Source organism: Psittacula echo, assembly GCF_963264785.1.
Source record: "Psittacula echo genome assembly, chromosome: 2".
NCBI lineage: Eukaryota > Metazoa > Chordata > Aves > Psittaciformes > Psittacidae > Psittacula > Psittacula echo.
The window spans coordinates 134580367-134601964 of NC_137737.1; the positions used below are offsets into that span (position 1 = coordinate 134580367).

The following is a 21598-nucleotide window of genomic DNA, read 5'->3' on the forward strand; positions in this document are numbered from 1 at the left end:
CATGTTTTAAAGGGTTATATCCTACTGGATAGTTTATAAAATATTTTGTAATGTATAGACTTAATTAAGTGAAAAAACTTAATTTTGATGTAGCCATCCACTTTTGCAGGAGAATGGAATAGTCTGGTTTGGATTAATTTTGTTCTTTAGAATAGTTTTTTCGCTTGTTAGGGACAGTAAAGGAACATTTCTATGAAGAGATAAATATTGAACATCTCAAGTGCTATTTTATTGTTACTAAAGCAGCAACACATGACATTTGAACTCAGGAAAAGGACAAGAGAAAGTACCTTTATAGTGGTAATATGGCTTGGCTTGGAACCTGTTCTAGATGCCCACAGGGATGAGACTATCCTGAAAGAGGCATGCAATATCCCTAATTCCCAAGAGGTGCCCAATTCATAAGCATGTTTCACAGCTGTGTATCTTGCATGCTTATCACAGACATAAAGCATGGTCATCACAGCTGCTTTATTCCAAACATAGCGAAAATGGATAAGAGACAGTATCCACGTTAAGCACACTGTTCTTTGCTGACATAATTTGTCCTAAGCTGGTTACCTCCTGACCCTACCTCAGATTGCCAGTGAGCTACGATACAAAGGGGAGTGTGAAAAAGGTATCGCTTTGCTGCATAATAATTTTATGGAGATGAAGGACAGGATAAGAAAGTGGAGGAATCGGTCAGAAAAGGTGATGGGTTGCAGAGGCAGGTTGATTTTAATGGATCACATGGAAAACTTCGCTGGAATCTAAATACCTTTTTTTAAATTACTTTTGCATGACCCATCAGTCAAAGCTGGTGTTGCTTCTATGAACTCAACTTGGAGACATTCATAAAGGACGATTTGTTGTATGTTTTCAACTGAGAAGTACATCTTGTCTGCTTGATTAAATCTTGAAATTACCCTTTTTATTTCAGCTGACAATTTACTGTCTTTGAACCTGTCTTAAAATTTTTTAGATTAATTCAGTGCTATAAAAGTGATATTGTATTATAGTAGCAGCTTATAAGCAAGTTATGAAAATCATTTGATGAAAGAGATCAGTTGTCAGTATCAGTATTGCCTTTTCACTATGATACTAGAACTGCTGTCAATCTTTGGTTCTATTTCTGGGAATTCCCTCCTTTTGAATATGTCAGTCACTGTTGAGCATATTGCTGTTGTTTACCAATGCAAGAATCTGCTTTACAACCAGATGATGACACTGTCTGAGGGAACTGTGGGTTTCCACCTGTCCATACGGGCTTCCAAGTTGATTGGCACATGAACTGCTCGTTTATCTTTACTTTTTTTCATGTGCTGATAACACATAAGTAAAGACACTGAGTTGGCAGGAAACTTGTACCTTTGTCTAACTCCATGGAGCAGCTAGTATTATAACTGCTAAACACGTAACTCCTCTTTAACCAAGGTAAAAGCCCTAGTCTTTTTTGTGATAATTTAATATACAGTAAAATAAAATGATCTTTAGGATTTTGGTGCATTCACCTTCTTTTAATTGGTGCAAAACAACTTCAGCTGATTTCAGAGGGATTTGGAGGTGCTCAGCACTTCAGAAAATCAGGCCACATATATTTGGGTGCCTAAATACAGATTCTGAGCCTCCTCGTAGACACAGACAGTAGGTGTGAGTCTCAGTATGCCTCCACACCGGTGATTAGATCAATGATTATGATAAGGGCTTAGTAAAAATGCACAAGATGCTGAATGGAACTTAATCAGAAGAAGCTGATGTCTAATGAAACAAAGACTTAATTCCAGTTTAAGTGGACCATGTGTGCATTTAGTGAGACAAGGTTCATTTTACATAACAGCACCACTGGCTATCAGCATCCTCATCTGTATTTGACATTTGCATGTGGAATATGCTGCTTAGAAATTTCCTAAGCTTATGTGGGTAATCTTTTCAAAGGTGTGTAACTGAGTTGTAAGCAGGCAGGGTTAGGCTGGTGCTGTGATACTGGACTGTTCAAGGTACAACACTGCAGCAGTGAGCGAAACCTAGATCACCTGCTTCAAGGGCTGTGTACAATTCTGATTAAATGATCAGTGAAAATCAGCATGATACTCTCCATAATGGGTAGTGGTTTATGTCACAGCTGCCAGTGGGCCAGCACTAGTGGCTGTGGATCAGGGGAGCCTCAAGGTGCGCTGATGGGCTGTGTTGTGACACATCTGAAAGCAGGCACTCACTGTCTGAGTAGGACAGTAGTTTTGAGTATTGGCTTGGGTCCTTATTTGAGTGTTTATTTTAATAAAATATATATTTTTAGACAGTAAAATGGTTAACAGTTTCAGTAAAGTGGATCCCAAGTAGTACGTGTCAGTCAGCTTCTCTGTTAGCATGAATATGACTGGAGTACCTGCACTACCTCATGAAACTGATTTTTGTGCATGCTATGATTTTACTTTCAATCTTATTTCTGGTCACCAGATGTCTGCCAGAAGAAATAAGATTGCAGTCTTCTCTGTCATCACCTCTTTTACTATTCCAAGCCTTGTTCTGCTCCAACTCTGACAGTTTTTAAGAGTTCTGCCCACGAGTGTTTTAGAGGTTTTAAATCCTGGAGTTTTTACAACAGTTTTGACTTACCCATATTTGCTATACTTTGCTTTGCACTGGCATAGCAGACACCTGTGCTAGAACTGGGGTTTAGAATTGCTGTCTTTTAGTCCAAGTTTCATTTATGAGAAATAACTGTGGGAAATGACCTACCTGTGAGTGACTGAGACCTGCTTTCTGTGTCATGCTCCTCAGCAGAGCCAGCTGGTAGGCAGCAGCAGTGGTAGAAGGGTGGCTTCAGAACAGATCAGTGATAGGTAACTTTACACATACTCAGGAAGACAGATTCCAGTTTCTGTGATGACTTTTTGTCAAAACACTTTAAACACTTCATTTTTCACTGTAACGCTTTTAGCAGACAATCCCATCATATTTTTACATACAAGTTGTGGGGTTTTTTTTCTTAACCTTTACACTTTTAAAATGTTAAAATAACGCAAAATCCAGGGTTTCAAGTGCATGTTATGAACAATATCAATCATTTATTGTACTTAACAGGCAGATTCACTGTTCCTTCACTTAACAAACACAACTGTATTTCACATTGCATAGAGAAAAGAGAACAAGCAGGTGAGAAATTAAATCACTGTGCATGGAGTAGTGAGAATGAGCTAGCTTAATCTTACTTTCAAGTTTTTGTGGCTTTTTTTCAGGAGGATCCCACCCGATACCACCAACTCCTTAACTTTCCAAGGCTCAGACTGGAGAAAACTCACAGCTTAAGGCCATTTCTGAAAAGGTATTTAGTTGCCTGAGTTCACTTGAGGAATTCAAGGATTTATTAAGGTGGCAGTTCAGTGACTGTAATCTTGGAGAATCTGAGCCTCATTGTTTGAGACACATTTCAGATAAAATGCATTTACTTCTGCTTGTTAAACAAGACACAGAGATGCATCTGAGAAGTCTTAGACAGCTGATCTGTTAACCTGGAATTGCTTCTGAAACAGTTGTACGTGGGTACAACATAGGTTTATTGGCTTTAACAGACAGCCCAGTTTCCTTTCTACACCAGTACATACCAGAAGCAAGGGCCTGGACATTCGTGGAGTTGTCTGGCATAGAACTGGTGTAAAGTAAAAAAGGAGCCAGGCCAAAAAAACAAAGGTTCAGGAAGACAGAGCTGTCTCCATAGAATAGTTCCCATTTAAAAAATACCTCTCTAGCATAATTAAAAGCAGAGCCCACCATGTAAACTAAATTACTAAATTGGTATAAAGTCTTTTGCTTTGTTTAGTGTTTAATTTTAATACTATTATTATAGATTAGTAATTCAGTGTAAGATCCAAGGAGGCACATCATTTTCTTAAATTGTTTTGTCCTTTAAATGTTACAGAAAAAAGAATCCAGGAGATAGACAAGCTAGACGCCAACAATCTTAGGATATTAAATTTAATTAGAGATTACACAGAATATGATGTAAAAACAGCAATTTACTAGAATTATAACCTGCAAAATGTGAAAATAGTTTAGAAAATGGATTGTCATATTCTCTGACACAGCAATAGTCATGAAAGGTACACTTATAATATCATATGTTAATCTGTGTATTAACTATACTACCTGTCATTTAGCCAGGATTCCAAGACAGATTAAAGGCATTTATTTCTGAAGTGCCTATGTTTAAATTCGGTAAAGTTAAACATCTAGATTGAAAACACTATATTTTCATCAACTACTGCATGGCGATCTATCCCAGGTAAATGTTTTGTCTATATGCCATGAGTTCATAATGAGACTAGTAATTGAAAAATTGCAGAGAGCACAGACCTGTAAGTGGGTGGTTTGACAACTGAAGTACTTCTTTAGTACCTTGTTAAATTTTGGAAATCAGACATGCCAACATCTCTTTTCTGTTTCAGATCTAGATCATATTTAATCTAAATTGATGTTTTGCATTAAGGAAAGCAACATTTAGTTGTAACGGGGAAAGATATCTGCAGACCTGTTTGTTATGTAGTTCAACAAGAAATGTTGCAAGTGTCAAAGGATATGATGACCACAGCAATATCAGCAGGTTTAATTTTTTTCCAGCTGTGTTTATGAAAGAAAAAACACAAACAAAAACAAAAAACAAATCCAACCCCAACATATTTTAGTTTCTTTTTGAATATACAGACTGGCCCAAACATAGACATTCTCTTTATCAATCTTATTGTTACAAAAACTGTACATTACAAACAGTATAGAAACAAACTGAAAGGAATGTGCCACACATCCTGGCTAATTTTCTATATGCAATTTAAAAATACAGCCTACTCCCTTATAGTGCACAGTTATTGTGTAGATAGAGTACATCACTAGTTAAGTGGACATGATGGAAGAGTTCTAGTTTTCTTCAGCACAGAGAATAAGAGCCAGTTCTGCTCGGTAAAGCTTTCCTCCATCAGACAAGGCCATGATGTTTTTCTTGTACGTTGCAAGGTTGTTAATGTCTAATTCCTATTTAAAGAACAGATAGTGCTTTATAATCCTGTTTAGTTATCAGTATGAACAATGCTGGTAACCGGCAGGAAATGAGAAAACAAAAGGGCATTCTCAGCCTATCCAGCAGTAACACATTGCAAATGTTGTTCATGTATTCATATGTTATCCATATTATAGCCATATGTTAGATTGCTAATAGTTAATGTCTCAGAAGCGAGCTTTGATAATGTTGCTATACAATCATAACTCTCCACTAGTTCAGGATTTACACTGCTATGACTTCTGCGAAGATTTTTAGTTGTGCTTTGACTTCAGGAATTATGACTTAGCAGTTCTATATTTATCTTAATAGGGTAGATTAAAGTGTCCTTAAAATCTAAATTAAATCTAATCTCTAAGGGGAAAAAAAGCCTGCTAGGATTACCTTTTTATTCTTTTCACAGAGATCCTTCAGTAGCGCATCAAGTTCATTTTCATCTATATATCCATTGCCATCCTGAAAATTAACATTAATTTTATTAAATATTTATTTTTCATTTTGAAGATTATGGTTAGTTTTCCACAAATTCAGAAAACAAGTGCCTTCAAACTATGCAACTAATAAAAAGTTTTTTTAAAGACTTACTTGATCATACATCTCAAAGGCTTTATTGAATTCTTTTGCACACATTTTGACACCCTATATGCCAAAAGGAAAACAAACTAATTAATGACACCAGTTATGTATGATGGTAACAGGTTACCTTAAGAATGAGAATATTCATACCTGAAATTTAATAAGAAAATTTTCCTGTACAGGGAGTAGTCTTTGGAGAGAAAAAAAAAAAAAGGTCAAAATATTTAACTGCTTCCATAACAACAATGGTACATGGTATTTGTTGTGAAAAAGACAGCAGACATACCTGGCCAGTTCAGTAAGCTCCAACTTTCCATCATTGTTTGCATCAAACATCCTGAGCTGAAAGAATGTATAGTTTTACATTAATAACCAAAATAAATCAACATAATGAAGAAAACACTTTTTGGAAGAACTTCAATGAAATTTAGCCTTTATTTCATGCTGAAATGCTAGCCCCAGGTTTTAATCTGTCACATTTGCTGTGTGACACATTTATTTAAAATACTAAGTAATTTTAGTAATTAATTCTACTGCAAAAGCCTGATAAGAATCCAGATGAACAATAGTGATTAACCTACTGTAAGGTAGGTCTTAATCTGCCTACACTGATGAATGTCCCATACGAGAAATGCACATGTAATTATTTATAAATGAGTGTTGACATGATAACATTTTACTTTTGAATTCACATCACGATTTGATAATAGCTTCATTATTCTCTATTCAAAAGGTGAAACAACAGTTGGGTAAAGTTCAATTGAATCCAAAACATTCAATTCCTTAGACAGAAAATAATAGACTTTTCATTCGATTGGCTGCAAGATCTAAATATTTAAGTAAAGATCATGTTCTGTTTCTGTGATATATTTCAAGAAAAGCATGAGCAGATGCTGTAGATAACATTTTGTTAATGGTATGAAAATGGGATATTAAATCTCTCCAAATATAATTCAATTATAGGAATGAATATATTATTGAAATTTGACAAAATAAGTGAATACTATTTCTAATGATTTTAATAACTGTATTGTATTAAAGTGTTTTCCTTTGAGGCCTTGAAATGATGAGCTCCTGCTGCTTGAGAGGCACAGCTTATATTCATTATTAGAAGTAGATGGAGATATTGCACCTGCGTAGGAAGGCCTCTCTAGTTTTTATGTCTATATAGCTCCATTTTTCTACTTTCAAGTATTATTTTGTCTTTGCTGTATAAAAGAGTCACAAAAGCAGCAAACCATACAAAACATTTTTAGACATTGTACTGAAAACACCACCACCCACACTCCATCCCATCACTTTCAATCACAGTAATTTTAGACGTAATTTTTAGATAAGAGGAAAAGCGACATCCTGTACTTAGATAAGTGTATATCCTTTTAAAGATAGAATTAATGCCATGAAAAAAAAAAGACCTAATTCCACTGAGTTAATGCACAATGAATGGCAAAGGAGAACAGAAAAGAGACCAATTCTATAAACATTTATTTCTACATAACACCCTGGCTCCGTTTAACATTTCCTTTCCTTGTATAAAAGCATCTGTCTTTCATGCATTTCCCATGAAAAGAGATTTGCATTTGGGGGAGGTAAGCAGTGGCAGCTGTGAAGTAAACATATTTTGGATTTTGATGGGTTGTTAGTGGCTGGCTGTGCCTGCCTGCAGCTGCTCTGGACTGTATGTTTTCTATTAGTTTTCTTTTCTAGTTTCTGAGGAGATTATGGGATAGCTGGAGAGGGACTTTTTGTAACAGAAAGTAGTGATAGGACAGGGGGAATGGCTTTAAACTGGCAGAGGGTAGATTTAGACATTAGGAAAAAGTTCTTTACTGTGAGGGTGCTGAGGCACTGGCTCGAGTTGCCCAGAGAAGCTGTGGCTGCCCTATCCCTGGCAGTGTTCAAGGCCAGGTTGGATGGAGCTTTGAGCAACCTGGTCCTACTGTGAGACATCCCTGCCAATGGCAGGGGATTGGAACTAGATGAGCTTTAAGGTCCCTTCCAGCTCAACCCACTCTGTGATTCTACAATTCTGGCAAGTACAGTTTTTCTCCTATGAACTGTGAAGATTTCAGTTTTGCAAGTAATGGCAAAGGGGAAATGCTGTAGTAAGGACCAGTATCAAATAACATGAAAATTCAAAAATCCTGAGGTGTTTTTTGGTTTTGTTTTTTTTTTTTTTTGGGGGGTGGTGGTGGTGGTTTCTTTGTGTTTTGTTTTGTTTTTTAAGCAGCCCTGAAAACTGCCCATCAAAGCTTTGTAGCTGCAGAAGTACTTGTGCTGGATGCCACAGTCGTTTCTCTGTTGCAGTGACATAGCCTGATTAGGACCTGGTGGGGCTCCAAATTGTTTGGAGCTTTCCAGAGACTAAAGATAAATAGAGTTTGGATTAATCCAGTCTTGATGCAATATGTCTGTAAATAATCTTACCATTATTTCTGTGTATTCTGTTAGCTTTGAGTCTTCGATCTGCTTATTTGCTTTCTGTAATAAATCTTTCAAGAAGCTCTGTTAAAATAAATAGAAGCATAATAGGTGAATTTTTAACTACAGTATAAAATGCTTGACTTGCTAACTTCAGATTAAAGTAATGGAAAATACTATTTTACTCCCACTTTACTATTTACTGCTGAAGTTCCAAGTAAGTATGAAAAGAAGTTGTAATTAGCAGCTAAGAATATAACAGTTTCTTTTGATCAATTCAAGTATACTGCGGTTTTATTTGGAAAAAGTGACTCATAAAACTTTCTGCGTTGTATGCCATTTGTTGTATTGTGAATTTGGAAAAAATAGTTTGTCTTTCAAGTATATTGCTTCCTAATCAGCTCTATCAGTAAACTAAACCAATTAACCTTGTGTCTCCTTGAAGACTTGGATGCCTAATCACTTCTTGCAACATAGGAACAATTTTACAGAAAAGATCAATGATTAATCAAGTTTTCTCCTTGCCTATGGCAGTACCTGATGCTATATGTGAATGTTAACCTGTGTTGCCTCTTCCTACCTTGTATTTTAAATGTGTGAAGCCAGTTAATTACATTTTTTTGAATGAGAATTTGACATAGTAACTAACACTTGACTGGAAACACCAGCCATTTTTACTTTGAAAGATAAGATTGTTTCCACCCATTCAGTGGTTTACATTCTGGTACTAGATTTGTGGCATTAAAAGATAAAGATATCAATTTATTTAACAAGGACATTTCAAGACATGAGATGTCTCTATGCCTGTCAATGCGCAATGAAGTACCTAATTACTGTCATCACGTGGAGTGTCATTATGTTTGTGGTATTTTAAGCCACACTGCAAGATAGAAAATGGGGTAGCTCATAAGAAAATCTGTTTGTGCATAGATGACATTCTTGAACTTGAATGCAGCCATATCAATAGCCATAGGACTATAACTACTCTAGTTCTTGTCGACTAGCTCCCTCTGTGCTGGGGGGCCTTCCTCGTAGCTTGCACACAAAGAACATGACTGAAATGTTGTAGATGGATGTTATGGGGATATGTTTAATCTTGCATGCTTTGATGGGAAATAGAACTGGAAAGGCCATTGAAAGGCTATCCAGTCCATCTCCTTGTCTCAAGAAAGGATCGTTTATATCTAAACTCCCTGACTTACTGTCCTAAGTAACCTATCCTAAATAGAGGCAGTGATGGAGAGTCTGCCTCCCCCTTAGACAAGGTATTCCACTGCCCTTACTATTGTTAGAATGTTTTCCTGATTTCCAGCTTAAATTTCTCTTACAAAGTTGTAAGTGGGTGTACTCCTCACATAGCAAATACTTAGAGTGTCTGGGCTTGTCGAGAAATACTGATCTAAAAATAAAACTGGGCATTATGTCTTTCAACATGTTAAAATGGCCTGTTTATTTGAGGCAGACAACTTTTCACAGGAGAAGAGAGGTGAGACCATTAGGAATCCAGTTAAAATGCCTTCATCCTTCAGCTGGTCCTCAATCAGCCCTGCATTTTTAAGTCTATTTTAAATTATAGCAAATGGCAACAGTCCTGAAAGCATTGTGTAACAGCTGGAGAGTTCTCAAGTGCTGCATGGCCTCCTCCTGATCCTACCACTTTAGATACACTGACCTGCTGCGACCAGCCAGCAGAAGAATAGGCTTGTCTGCCTGAGGGTTACCTTAAGGTAGAATCCTTGGCAAAAGTCACACAGATAGCAGACTCGAAGAGTAAGGGAAAAGGAAAAAAGATGTGAACTGTCTGATGTGGATTCCTCTTCTGAACAAAAGATCTGTGAGGATTTCAGACAGTTTGATCTCCTGGTGCTTTAATTAATAAGGCTTATGTAGTTCTTTAGAATACCACTATGGGCAAAATCGCCCAAAATAGATGGATAAACACTGCTAGGTCTTTCTCTTGCTATGAATTGGTTTTGTTCTTCTGAATTAAATTCAGAAACCACTACAGTACTGTATCCAGAGCAATTGAACTGTGGAAAATGGCACCTTTCTACTTAGAGGTTGCTGTTTATGAGCATTTTTCTTATGAGAAAAAGCTGAGAAAGCTGGGACTGTTCAGCCTGGAGAAGAGAAAGCTCAGGGGGACCTCATCAACATATATAGATACTTCAACAGAGGGTGCAAAGAGGACAGAGCCAGGCTGGGGACCAGTGACAGGACTAAAGGCAATGGACATCAGCTGAAACACAAGAGATTCCTTCAGGAAGCACTTTTTTGCTGTGAGGGTGGCTGAGCACTGGCATGGGTTGCTCAGAAAGGTTATGGAACCTTCATCTTTGGAGATATTCAAGAGCCATCTGGACATGGTCCTGGCAGCTGGCTGTAGGTGGCCCTGCTTGAGCAGGGGTCTTGGTCTAGATGACCTCAAGGTGCCTGCTAGCCACTTTGTGATTCTGTGACTGTGATTCAGCATCTACAAATTGCTGCTAGTTTTACGACTAGGGAGGTAAATCACACTAGTTTTAAAGTTTGTTAACTCTGCAATGCTGAGATGGCTAATGGAATAATCTCAATTCCGCTCTTATTTGTGCCTATTAAAGCTCATACCAAAATCCTCAAAAGTTAACCAAGCAGGGGCAACACAATTCCATTTGTGTTAGCCTAACAGTATTAAAGTGTAAATCATAGGGCTACATGATGCTTGAGAGAGCACGATCTCTCCAGCAGCAGTGTGATTAATGCCAGTGACGCCCTTAGGAAAAAAAGCCAACAAAACAGCCCTCCTCCCTAATATACCAAGAAAAGGACAACACAATTCTCTTAGAGGCTTATCTTGCTTCCTCAATATTTCTTACTTGTAAGCTACCTGTTACCCTGAGTCACTTGAGACAAACACTGATTTGAACTAAAACATGTTTTAAAACATTGATCAGATTAGAGTTTCCCTTTAATTTACTGGCAGTAAAACCATCAGCTAATCATACTGCTTTTCAGTCTTGTTTGAAATGCAAAAACATGCACAGCTGGATAGCTGAAGAAACAGATAGCAGCACAGGCTGTAATCCAATGCCTGTTCTCATGTTGTGCATACTCATAGATATCAGTTTACCTTAAGTTCCTCAGAATCAATGAAGCCACTGTGGTCACTGTCATATTTTCTCCATGTCTGCAATCAGAAAGTGAATGCTTTAATGACATATTTATCGCAAGTGGGTCCCGGATGATTTTACAAAAGGTAACTTTTCATACCGTACCTGCATGAAGTCTTCACTTGACTTCAGCTGCTGGCATCTGAAGAACAACAGGAAGTTCTCTTCTGTTGGTAATATCTGAGCAAGCTAAAAACAGAATTTAAGAAAGATTAAATTTGGATTCTTCATTAGGCAGCTGAGCATCTGAAAGAGCATGAAACTTTTAAAAAGAGTATGAAATTCTCTGTACTCTTATGGCCCTATTGTAGCCCCATAGGAAGCTTCATCCTGCTAGCTGAATGTTCGGAAGATGCTTCTAAAAGGCTTCTGGCTTGCAGCTTTGCTGTATTCATAAGGTCAAACAGAAATGAGGCCTAAGAGAGTGAGACAGCACATACTAAAGGGGCACCTGGGGAAAGAAAGAAAAAATACACCCATGCAGAGTTAGGACCTGTGATGAAAAGCTTGGAATTGGCACGAAGGGAAAGCATAACACAAGGATGTTTAGTGGATAAGTGCGAAAGTCCATGAATTCAGAAAGTGAGGAAAATAGACTACTCACAGATTTTGTGTAAGAAGAAGAAGAGAGAGGAAAGCCGACATGAACACATGTGTAAGGTAAACAGAAAAATGTATGGAAAATACAGTAGATTAAAAAAGCAAGTGGGCAGTGTATGGGGATGGCAACTGGTAATCATTTGTCAGGCACAGAGACGTGTTTGAGAAGAACTATAAATACCAGAAAGAAATCAAAAGGGCTTTTAGCCCTGCAAAACCAGGGGTGGTTTTCCAATGCCTCTGATCTACAAAAGGCTTTTTTAAAATCAGACATTATTGTACTGATTATTGAAAATGTTCATTTACTCATTGAAAATGTTCATATAACTCAACTTTGGCAAGGGACAAAAGTCGAAGATGGAGAGTATGCTGTATAATTTAATGTAAAATCATGATTTGTTTTTAACAAAAGCCCAATATCTTTTTCTATTCCCAAAATGTATGAAATTTGTTTTGATTAAAGAAAACTTTTTAGTTGAAGAATAGACCAGCTGTGCTTACTAGGAAAAGAATATGGAGAAAAAAGATTCCTTAGCTGCATTCTTTCATGAAAAATGACATCTGCAGACTTTCTGGAGCCCCATTTTAAAATTTTTATTCAGGTTTTTGATTTTCTGCCTTTATTTCACACCCTCAAATCCCTCATTCTGTCTATTTCCGTGGCACTGCCTACTTGCTCTGGCTTTTTTATTGGGGTCCAGTAGATGAGTTCAGGTCTCCCTCTCACCCTACAGATATAGAAAGGTTATGGAGACAGATCTCTTGTTTCTCTAAAATTATCTATGCAAGGAATCAATTATACTTTTTAAGTGTGGTTATGACCGAAAAGACAAATCAGAGCACTCTCCTGACAGACATGGTACATCTGATGGCAGACTATCAGGCTCATCAGAGCATTCTGAAGGCTTTCACTAAATAGCTGAACACCAAACCCAATCAACTTAATGTGGTTTTGTCAGCAAATCCATTATCAATAGTATATACACATGTGAATAAGTACATTCCAACCCTAACCATTCTATGATTCCATGTTCATATGTACGCAATAGCTAAATGTGCGTAACGTAGTACAGATTCATGGAAAAAATTATTTATCCCATGACAAGGAAGCTTGGAGTTTTAGAGTACATCCCTACTCAACATCAAACATTTTTGATGGAAGAACTGGTTATGATAATAAGAAGAGTTTGGGGGAAGGGACTGATTATGACAATGGGAAAGGGTACGTGCATGGGAATTGTACGTTAGATGTCATTTGTGGGATGTCTGTGGCTAACTGATAAATTTTGCAAAAGGCACTGTAAAATAGTACAAAGTGCAAGAGTAAATGTAAATTACTAACTTTCCAAAGAATCATTAACAGTTTACTAGCAGTACCAAACTGTATTTAAGGTATAGGATATATTACCTTTGGAAGAAAATTACCTTATTTTAAGCTATACCTCTGACCCTTTGTAAGTCTCAGGGGAAAGAACAAGCTTTCAAGTTACAAAGATGTAGTAGCTCAATATTCAGTATCAGCTCAGGCTTCTGCCAAAAAATAAAATGTCTTTCATGTTTTCTTTCTTTCGTACCCTTTAGAGTAATAGAAACAATATAGCTAAAGGGAAGTCCAGTTCTCAAAGCTCATGCATCAAATAGCATTAAATTGCCTTCTGTGGAAAACTGCGTTATGAAGACATCATGTGAAAACTGGCTCAACTTCCCAGTCCCAGTTATACCACCTCAGAGAGGAAAGATAGAAACCTGGTGCTATTTCTAGTGATGACTTCTTTGTGAGGATAATCATAGGAGACTTTGAGGGTGTTTGAATAAGAGCGATGACTGCTATGTGTTTGTATACGGCAGCAATAGCAGTATAGTTATCGCTTCTGTAAGCTCTGCTGCATTTATGGAGAAAAAATACTCTCAGTTCTTACAACACTATCAGAACTATTTTGTGGAAATCATTCTTAAAGTAAATTCTGTTGACATTTAACTATTTAAAATTCTTTTCACCTAATACAGTGAGTTTGCCTTTTAAAATCCTATAATAAAGAATGGGAGTACAAAGAATATTTTAGGCTAATACGTAGCTATTTTTACAGCAGCAGTAAGCTTCAAATAATTTGAATGTGGAATTACTGCAGTCCTAAGTTTTGGAACCTTGGGTTTCACACCTAAATTTCAGTGAAAGCTTTGGTCTGAATGCATACAAAAGGTGAATTACACAATGACAAGCAAGTGGTCAGGTCAGACTGTCTTTAGCTGGAGGGCACTGGATAAAAGCTAGTAAGCTAACTGCAATGTGCTTGCAAAGACAGAATCAACACTTGATCTGAGCTGAAAATCCACTCCTCTGTGAAGCCACCCAGGCCTCCTCTTTATCTCAGTCAACAGACCTTTCCTGAAAAATCATTATTTGCTAGGACATCTTCCTTCAGATGCTGGGGTATTCATTATAATGGCTGAGAGTCTGAACTGCTTTACTTTCTTTTTTTTAAACAAAATTCATACACTTTTTCATAAAAGCTACTTGATATACTATGTAAATGGCAGCAATCTGGAATTACTGGACATTTTTATTTGTAAGGAAAGAGAATCAAGTCCAAATAAATACCAACTTTAATATCATACTTCTCTGCATGTACAACAAATTTCGTCTGAGTCCCATCAGCACTTTCCAAATCAAGCTTCATGCTGATGTAAGTGAAATAAAATACAGCTAATGGGTTAGGAAACTGCTATAAGGGAGAAAGTCCCTTCAGTCTCTAAACTGAGTACTGTCAGTGTTCAGTGGTGTCCATAATGCTGATCATGCTTGGCACTTCACTGGGGGTGGTGAGCACCATGCCGTATCAGCCTTATTGGATTTGCTCACCTTTAAGTCAACATTAGTCAACAGCAGTATCAGAAATAGAATTTGAAAGGTAAAACTTTTAGTTATCTTTCCTGTGCAAAGAAACTCAATCTTTTTCAGGCACTGTCTAAGCATTCTTCTTACATCCAATGCTTGCTATTACACATACTCAAAAATACTAAATTAAATAGGATTCTTGAATACCAAATCAATAAGCATTTGTTAGTCCAAACCCAAGCACTTTGTTACTCAAATAAACAGTAGTTATTTTTAGATGTAGAACTATTTGATCAATGCTAAATATTGTCAAAAGATGCATTTTTAAAAATAAAGTATAACTGCGGGTGAAACCAACTGTTTATGTTTCTATAGCAGTTTAGTTATAATTACACGTGCATTTAAACAAGTATATGCAATTCAGACACATGGCAGAGGAGAAAAGATACCCTGAAAGGATCTATTATACCAGCAGTGATAACTTCCTGTAGACTTTTACAGATTTTATTCAGTCCTCTATTTTAAAATTAGCTACTGACCCCTAGTTGGACACTGTAGAAATTCTGCAGACCTGGCTTGTTTCCAGCTGTTTCTTAATTAGCTCTCTAGGTCAGACTTCTTATTAGCAGAAAAAAAAATAATACCACTTCATAATAAAACCACAGTCTCACTGCACTCAGTGACATAAATGAGTTATAGATTTAGGCTTGAAAAAGTGACTTCTCAAGCTGTAACCCAGCAAACTGTCCTTTTTGACTTGCACCACTGAAGAGTGAAAGTGAGAGAAAACACGATGGTCCCCCATTCCTACCAAGTTGTGTAAGTTTTGCAATTGTTGAGCAGCTGTATGTGCAGAAGGAGTTGGTTATCTTTGCTCTCTTTAGAAAGGGGGAGTAAGGAATAGGGGAATTTTCTGCCCCAAGCTCTGTTAAAGTTCAAGAAAGGAATTCATAAGAAATCCTGATCTTTTATGAGATGGATCACAACTACTGTTCAAATTTTGTTTACACTTAACATGATTAACTTATGCTCTTTTACCGTATACATATTTTTTTTAGAATAGACTACATACAGTGACAGCCCAATTGCATTCACTTGTGGGTTATCCTTACTACAGGAGTGGTGACAGAGCATTAGTTCAAAATCATAGGTAGAAATAAATCATATCACAGTTCACAATTTAAATTTCTAAGATAGAGCTCTTACCTGCTTTGCGGGAAAACTAAATTGCTGTTGATGCTTACTTGTAGTGAACAAAGAGTGCGAAGTTAAATGAAGTGTAGTGAAATGTCTGGAGAGGGCTAGCGAATACCTTACCTTTTGTTAAGGAAAAAGTTTCATTAGTGAAAAAAATAATAAAGACCTTAAGGCAGAGGTCTGTGTAACTAAAAATCCAAAATATTTACAGATTATGTTCACATCGTTCTGTGCTAAATGTATTTTCTACAAGTAAACATGTCAGTCTTTTGTTATAAAATAACTCTTACCTCAACTATTCCTATTTTTCCATCAGTAGCCTTCCCATATTGGTCCACAAAAGCTTTCATTTCAGGTGTTAAATCCTAAAAAGTTACAATGAGAGAATCATTACTTTAAGATACAAAGACACATACGTAAACTTACTTGAATATTCTAATCATTTCCAAATAATATGCTACATTTAACGAAGTATTCACACCTTTAGCAGCTAGATTATTCAAATTTAAATGAAATTGAGTAATTTTTAATCATGAATAATGTCATTGTGATAGATTTTACTTCCTAAGGAATTATAGTCAGTGTGAATGATTGGCATCTAAATACTTAGAACTCCTCTTTAATTTACAGTATGAAAAGATTATATAGATAGATGTGATGGAAATGTGTATAACAGCTCTTTTGTTTAAGAGGATGACAGCGATGTTCATAGCCAATTATTAGTCAATTTTCTCAGTTTTCATTTTTAAATTAGTAACTTGAAGGCAGTGCAAAATTTTTCAAAATAAGGAACATTTCAGTATAATATATCTGAACACCAAAATAGCCTTCCCACATCTTCGAGTGGATTTTTCCTGAACAATGGATGCTATTTTATACTGAAAGAACTCATCACGATATATTTTTCACTGTTTAGTACTTGGTTAGCACAGAAACAGAGTCAAAATGTCACTGCTGAGAAGTAGAGAGGCAGATTTAGAAGGGAGAAAGCTTTGAGCAGTACCTTAAATCCAACAGAGTAAAGCTGGAGTAATTGTTCTTCATATAAATTGTGGTCCCTGATATATACCTGTTCTCTAAAGGCTATCCTTGCTCAAGGCTACGGCAAAGGTGCCAGCCTTGGGGTGAAGATCTAAATATTTGATTTCATGCTTCAGCTTGATGTGATTTTCATTGACATGAGCTGCTATCAGCCTTCAATACTAGCTAAACTTTTAACTTTGTATTTCTTATAGGTGTGAGCTAGTAAAACCATGCAGCAACAATCAGGACTACAGATACATTAAAACAGTGGAGAATTTTATGGTTGTAGATGAAGACACAGCAGTCTTTGGAAATTAAAAGTTTAGTTGCTATAATAGATCTGATTATACTGGACCAAAGTGATTCTCTCACTGGAGACACAAGGAATCTCAGCTGTACAAAGCCCATTGTAGTTTGTCCCAAATTTCAACTACCAAAGCTAAGTAAAATGTCAGTTCCTTGTGGCTGATAGAGTCATGGCCTAGTATCCTATTTCCGTCAAAGTCATCCATGGCAGGTTAGTAATTTGCCATGGCTTTAATTAGAGATATGGTTATTAATACAATGCACTTCAATGTCACCTTTCATCTAATGATCCCAAAGTGGGGACAAGTTTGCTTAGCAGATAGAATGGAGAATTTAGAAACCTGGATTTTAATTAGTACTAGTTAAATATTTTACTAATCTTTCTAACAGCAGTTCCGCAGTGCCAGTGTCCAGCCATTGAAGGAGGCACAGCTGATTACAGGTTAAACAAAACACGATGCTCATCCTCTAGTACATTAGGACTACCTTCAGAAAGGTGGTATTTTCATTTTTGGTGTTCACTTCACCTGCTTTTGGGCTGCTTGATGGCTTATTTGGATTATATTATTCAAATAAAGTTTTCAGTCTAAAAATTTGCGTAAATTTAACCAAGCCTGCTCCTAAACTAGGTACAGATGCAGTGATCAATGTTTGAAATTAAGAAATTAGCCCTTCATACCTCAGTCTCCCCTTTTAAAACTGAAGAGACACTTATCCAACCAAGTGGAGCTTTAGAAAAAATTGGCTTTTTTCAACATGGTTTGCAAATGTAAGGATAGATGGCACTACAGAAACATTTACATGACTATATTCATAAACATCTATTAGATCACACATTTCTGTGGAAAAATTTTGTCATCTACATATGCAGAGAAAGTGAGAAACAGATGTGGAATAGTTCAGCCAAAATACACCTATTGTGTGTAAAATACACCTATTGACATCTATGTTAGTCACTTATACCCCACAGTTTATTTGGCAATTGGCATACCTAAATAGAGAACGTATGGCGTAAATGTGGGGCACAATAAATGGAAGCTATACTTACATACTTATACAGCTTTTATCTTTAAAAAAGAGGAAGTTCTTTCAACATGTCAGAAATTAGATCAGATCAATTCACTATCTACCATAATGCACGAAGCAAAAATACATAGTGTTACCTAAGAAAAGCCCAAGCCCTAAAACCTCAAAGTACACATCCACCCTTTGGAGTCAGCATGAATCAGGCCGTATGCTACTGGTCCGTCTGAGAAAAATCAACTGTGAAAGTGTGGGCTTACTAAGTGGATTAATAAAAGGATTAGCATTAGGACATAATTAGAACAATTCTGTATTTGGGAAGAATACTGGGAAATGTTAAACCATTCTATTCAATGACAAAATCAATGTGATTCTTAAATGCATATGGTGTGACTGGTGTAAAATCCAGCTATGAAGAATGCGTAATTGAATATTTCAAAAATAGTGAGCAGGAGAGTGACCTGAAATGCAGAAGTTAATGATGACAAAGAAGCTTTGGGGTGTTAAAAGAAGGACAGCTGAGGAAATGACATATAACCTACACTAGTTACTCGAAGTGTCCCTTCTGGCAAGAGAATAGAAATTCAAAGGTACTGAATTAGTACCCTGTGAGAAAAGACACAAACTAATGAGATGCTTTTTTGGTAAATGAGCTTTCAAATCCAAGAATCAGCTTAGATTTGAAACCTAGGATGACATATATCCATCCTCCAGAGCCAACAGCCCAAGTACTGAGTTTGACGTTGGTACTCTAGATTGCTCTTTTCATCAGAGTGCTTCAAAAATAGGTTTGAATCAGAGAAATTGGAAAAGAAAACCTAATTAAGCACCTGAGCATTAAAATATAGTGTGAGATACAGGCAAGGGTTATTAAAAAAGGCATAGATTACAAAATTTGTATCAGATAAGCATAGTCCTGCAAGGCTTTTCTGTTTTAGTTTGAGCAGGCACTATTTTTAAGAAAAGATGCACACTTGCTTTGAGAGAGAAAAGAATCTGATCTTTCAACGCTAAATATTCTTTTTTCCTTGAACTTCTAATTAATTTTTTAACTACTGAATAATACATCAGCATTTCTACTAAGACAGCAGTCACACTAAATATGCACAAGCTTTAATGTCTTCTTTCTGCTGGACATAGTTAAGTTTCCTGCACTTCAACACACTGTTGCAATACCTGAAAGGTATTGAAGTTACATCTAATCTTTACTTTGAAAATGTTTTATTTTTCCCTCTGAAAACATTCCTTTGCTAATTCTCTGGGATTTTTTTTTTTTTTAGTTTAGTTTAAACATGCACTCATGAAAATGAGTGCCTACACAAATGGCTTTAAGAAGAATTAACCAATAACCTGCAGTAGCATTAGAGGCATTGCTGGGGGACAGACTTCCAGCTGTGTGAAATTTACACTCATGCACTTAACATGAAGTTACAATTTTCCACAAAATAAATTAAGGTTCATATTAATATCTTTTTGCATTTACTTCTAAAACATACATCAGCTTTTAAAGCAAAGTTAGTTATTGAAAAGCTATTGCTCAGTTTGGAGTATCCTTACATGAAGTATTAGCTATTTCCCCCATGCACTCAAACCATTACATTAAAGTACATTTTTATTATCTGTTCCTTTAGAAGTATATTAGCACAGATTCATTTAAATTTATTCCATTAGGTTTCATATTGGAGTTTGATGCTAAGTGGCCTGTTTTAGAAACTGATTGTGTTAAAGGCAATTTATCTGTTAAAAATGTTCACTTATCTTTTAATTCAAATCTTTACATGGAATCTTAGCTTCTTTCATTATTTTTTTCTTTCTTTATCTCTCTGCTTTTCTTCATGTGGGAATAGTTTGGAGGAAATTAATAACTCATGCGTTAATAACTCACACAGAATTTTTTAAACAACATCATCAAAAACTTTGCTGTGTCTCTGAACAATTTAAACTACGAGGGTTTGGTGCTCATACCCCTGATGTATAACATCGATGGGGCAAAAAGTGGTCGGCAGTCATCTGCAGATCTGTTTAGTGACCACCAAGGGGCAGAAATGCATTTCAGCCCATACTGCCCATTAGGTACGAAATTGAAAGAGTCCAATTAACTTGAAGCTGTTCGTTTGTTTGGTGGGGTTTTTTTTTTCTTTTTTTTTTTAATTTTTTTCTTTTTTTTAAATTTTTTTTCCTTTTTTTTTTTCCTTTTCTTTCCCCTCTCTTTTTAGTATTGGTATATATCTGGATCGGGTAAGATTAATTGCCATGGGTCAAGGTCCCTTCCAAGACATAATTTCCTGACTTTTCTTGTTGACCACCGTCAGAAGCAGCAGCTCGTAGCCTGGCAAGCTGTGAGCAGGACCTGCCCCCCGGGGAGGTGGACTCTGGCCTCACCTTTCCAAACCAGACCATTAATTTCATTTGCAACCTGCTGATTTCTAACTGAGCTATTTCCGTGTGTCTGGTGAGGCAAGTGCGTGAACTGTGTGAGGGCAACAGAGAACAGAAGGAACCGGGGTGCTTGAGTTTGCTCAAGTAAACTCTTCTTTCCCAGAGAAGATGGAAAAGTGGGGCAAAACGTTAACCTACCAAGCCTGCCTTCTTCCTTGCTTGCTGCAGCTCCTGGATGAAGTTTTGTAGCTCCTTCCCATCCATGTACCCATTGCCTACAATAAGAAAGAGTTACGGCTGCCGTCACCGCTCCCTCCAAACTCTCTCCGCTCTTCAGCGCTGGCGGGGACGTCTCGAACCCGTCTGCTCCCTGCCGGCGGAGCGGCTCCCTGCCGGCAGAGCGGCTCCCTGCCCACCTCGACCGGCCCCGACGCCTGCCCGAGGGCTGCGGGACGGCGGTTGCGGAGCGGGGAGCGGTGTGCTCACCCCGAGCCTCCCCCGGGTCTGCCCCCCTCCGCCCCCCGCGCCCCGCGCCCCGGGGGAAGGGGTCACCGTCGGAGTCGTAGTGGTGCCAGATCTCGAAGAACTGCGCGGCCGAGATCTCCACTCCCTGCAGGTGGGTCTCTGCCGTCATGGTGGGGCGCGGGGGGCGCGGCGGGCGCTGTCCGCGGTGCTGACTCTGACCGCGGCCGGCGGCGGTGGTGGCGGCTGCGGTGGCGGCTGCGGCGGCGACGATGGCTCCGACGGCTCCTCCCGCCACCGCCCCGCCGAGGGCTATTTATGGGACCGTCGCGGCCGGGCCACTCCCCCCGGCGTTGTCCTCCCTCCCGCCCTCCCTTGCCGCGGGCCCCGGCGCGGCCTGCCCCCCCTGCCCTGCGCAGCGGGGCCGGGGTCTACCGGCGACGGCACCGCGGCTTGGCGGCACTTTCCCCGTCCCTGTGGCTGAGCCCCGGTGGACAGTCACCCCGAAACGTGGGTCCCAGGGAGAGGGTGCGGGTGCTGGATGGAGGTCCCTGAGCAGGGGTAGCAGCGCTGGATAACCCAGGGGTTATTGAA

At 38.0% G+C, this 21598-nt stretch overlaps 1 protein-coding gene across 1 annotated transcript; it reads right to left on the minus strand.

Annotated features, from left to right (window-relative positions):
* Positions 1-4893: 4893 nt before the first annotated feature.
* On the minus strand, positions 4894-21176 carry CALB1 (calbindin 1; the record flags this gene model as incomplete). Its single annotated transcript, XM_080610675.1, has 11 exons — positions 4894-5007; positions 5417-5488; positions 5618-5671; positions 5759-5798; positions 5895-5950; positions 8036-8113; positions 11139-11195; positions 11284-11367; positions 16102-16176; positions 20741-20817; positions 21095-21176. The coding sequence occupies 11 exons, from the start codon at positions 21174-21176 to the stop codon at positions 4894-4896; spliced, it is 789 nt and encodes a 262-aa protein (XP_080466801.1).
* Positions 21177-21598: the final 422 nt, after the last annotated feature.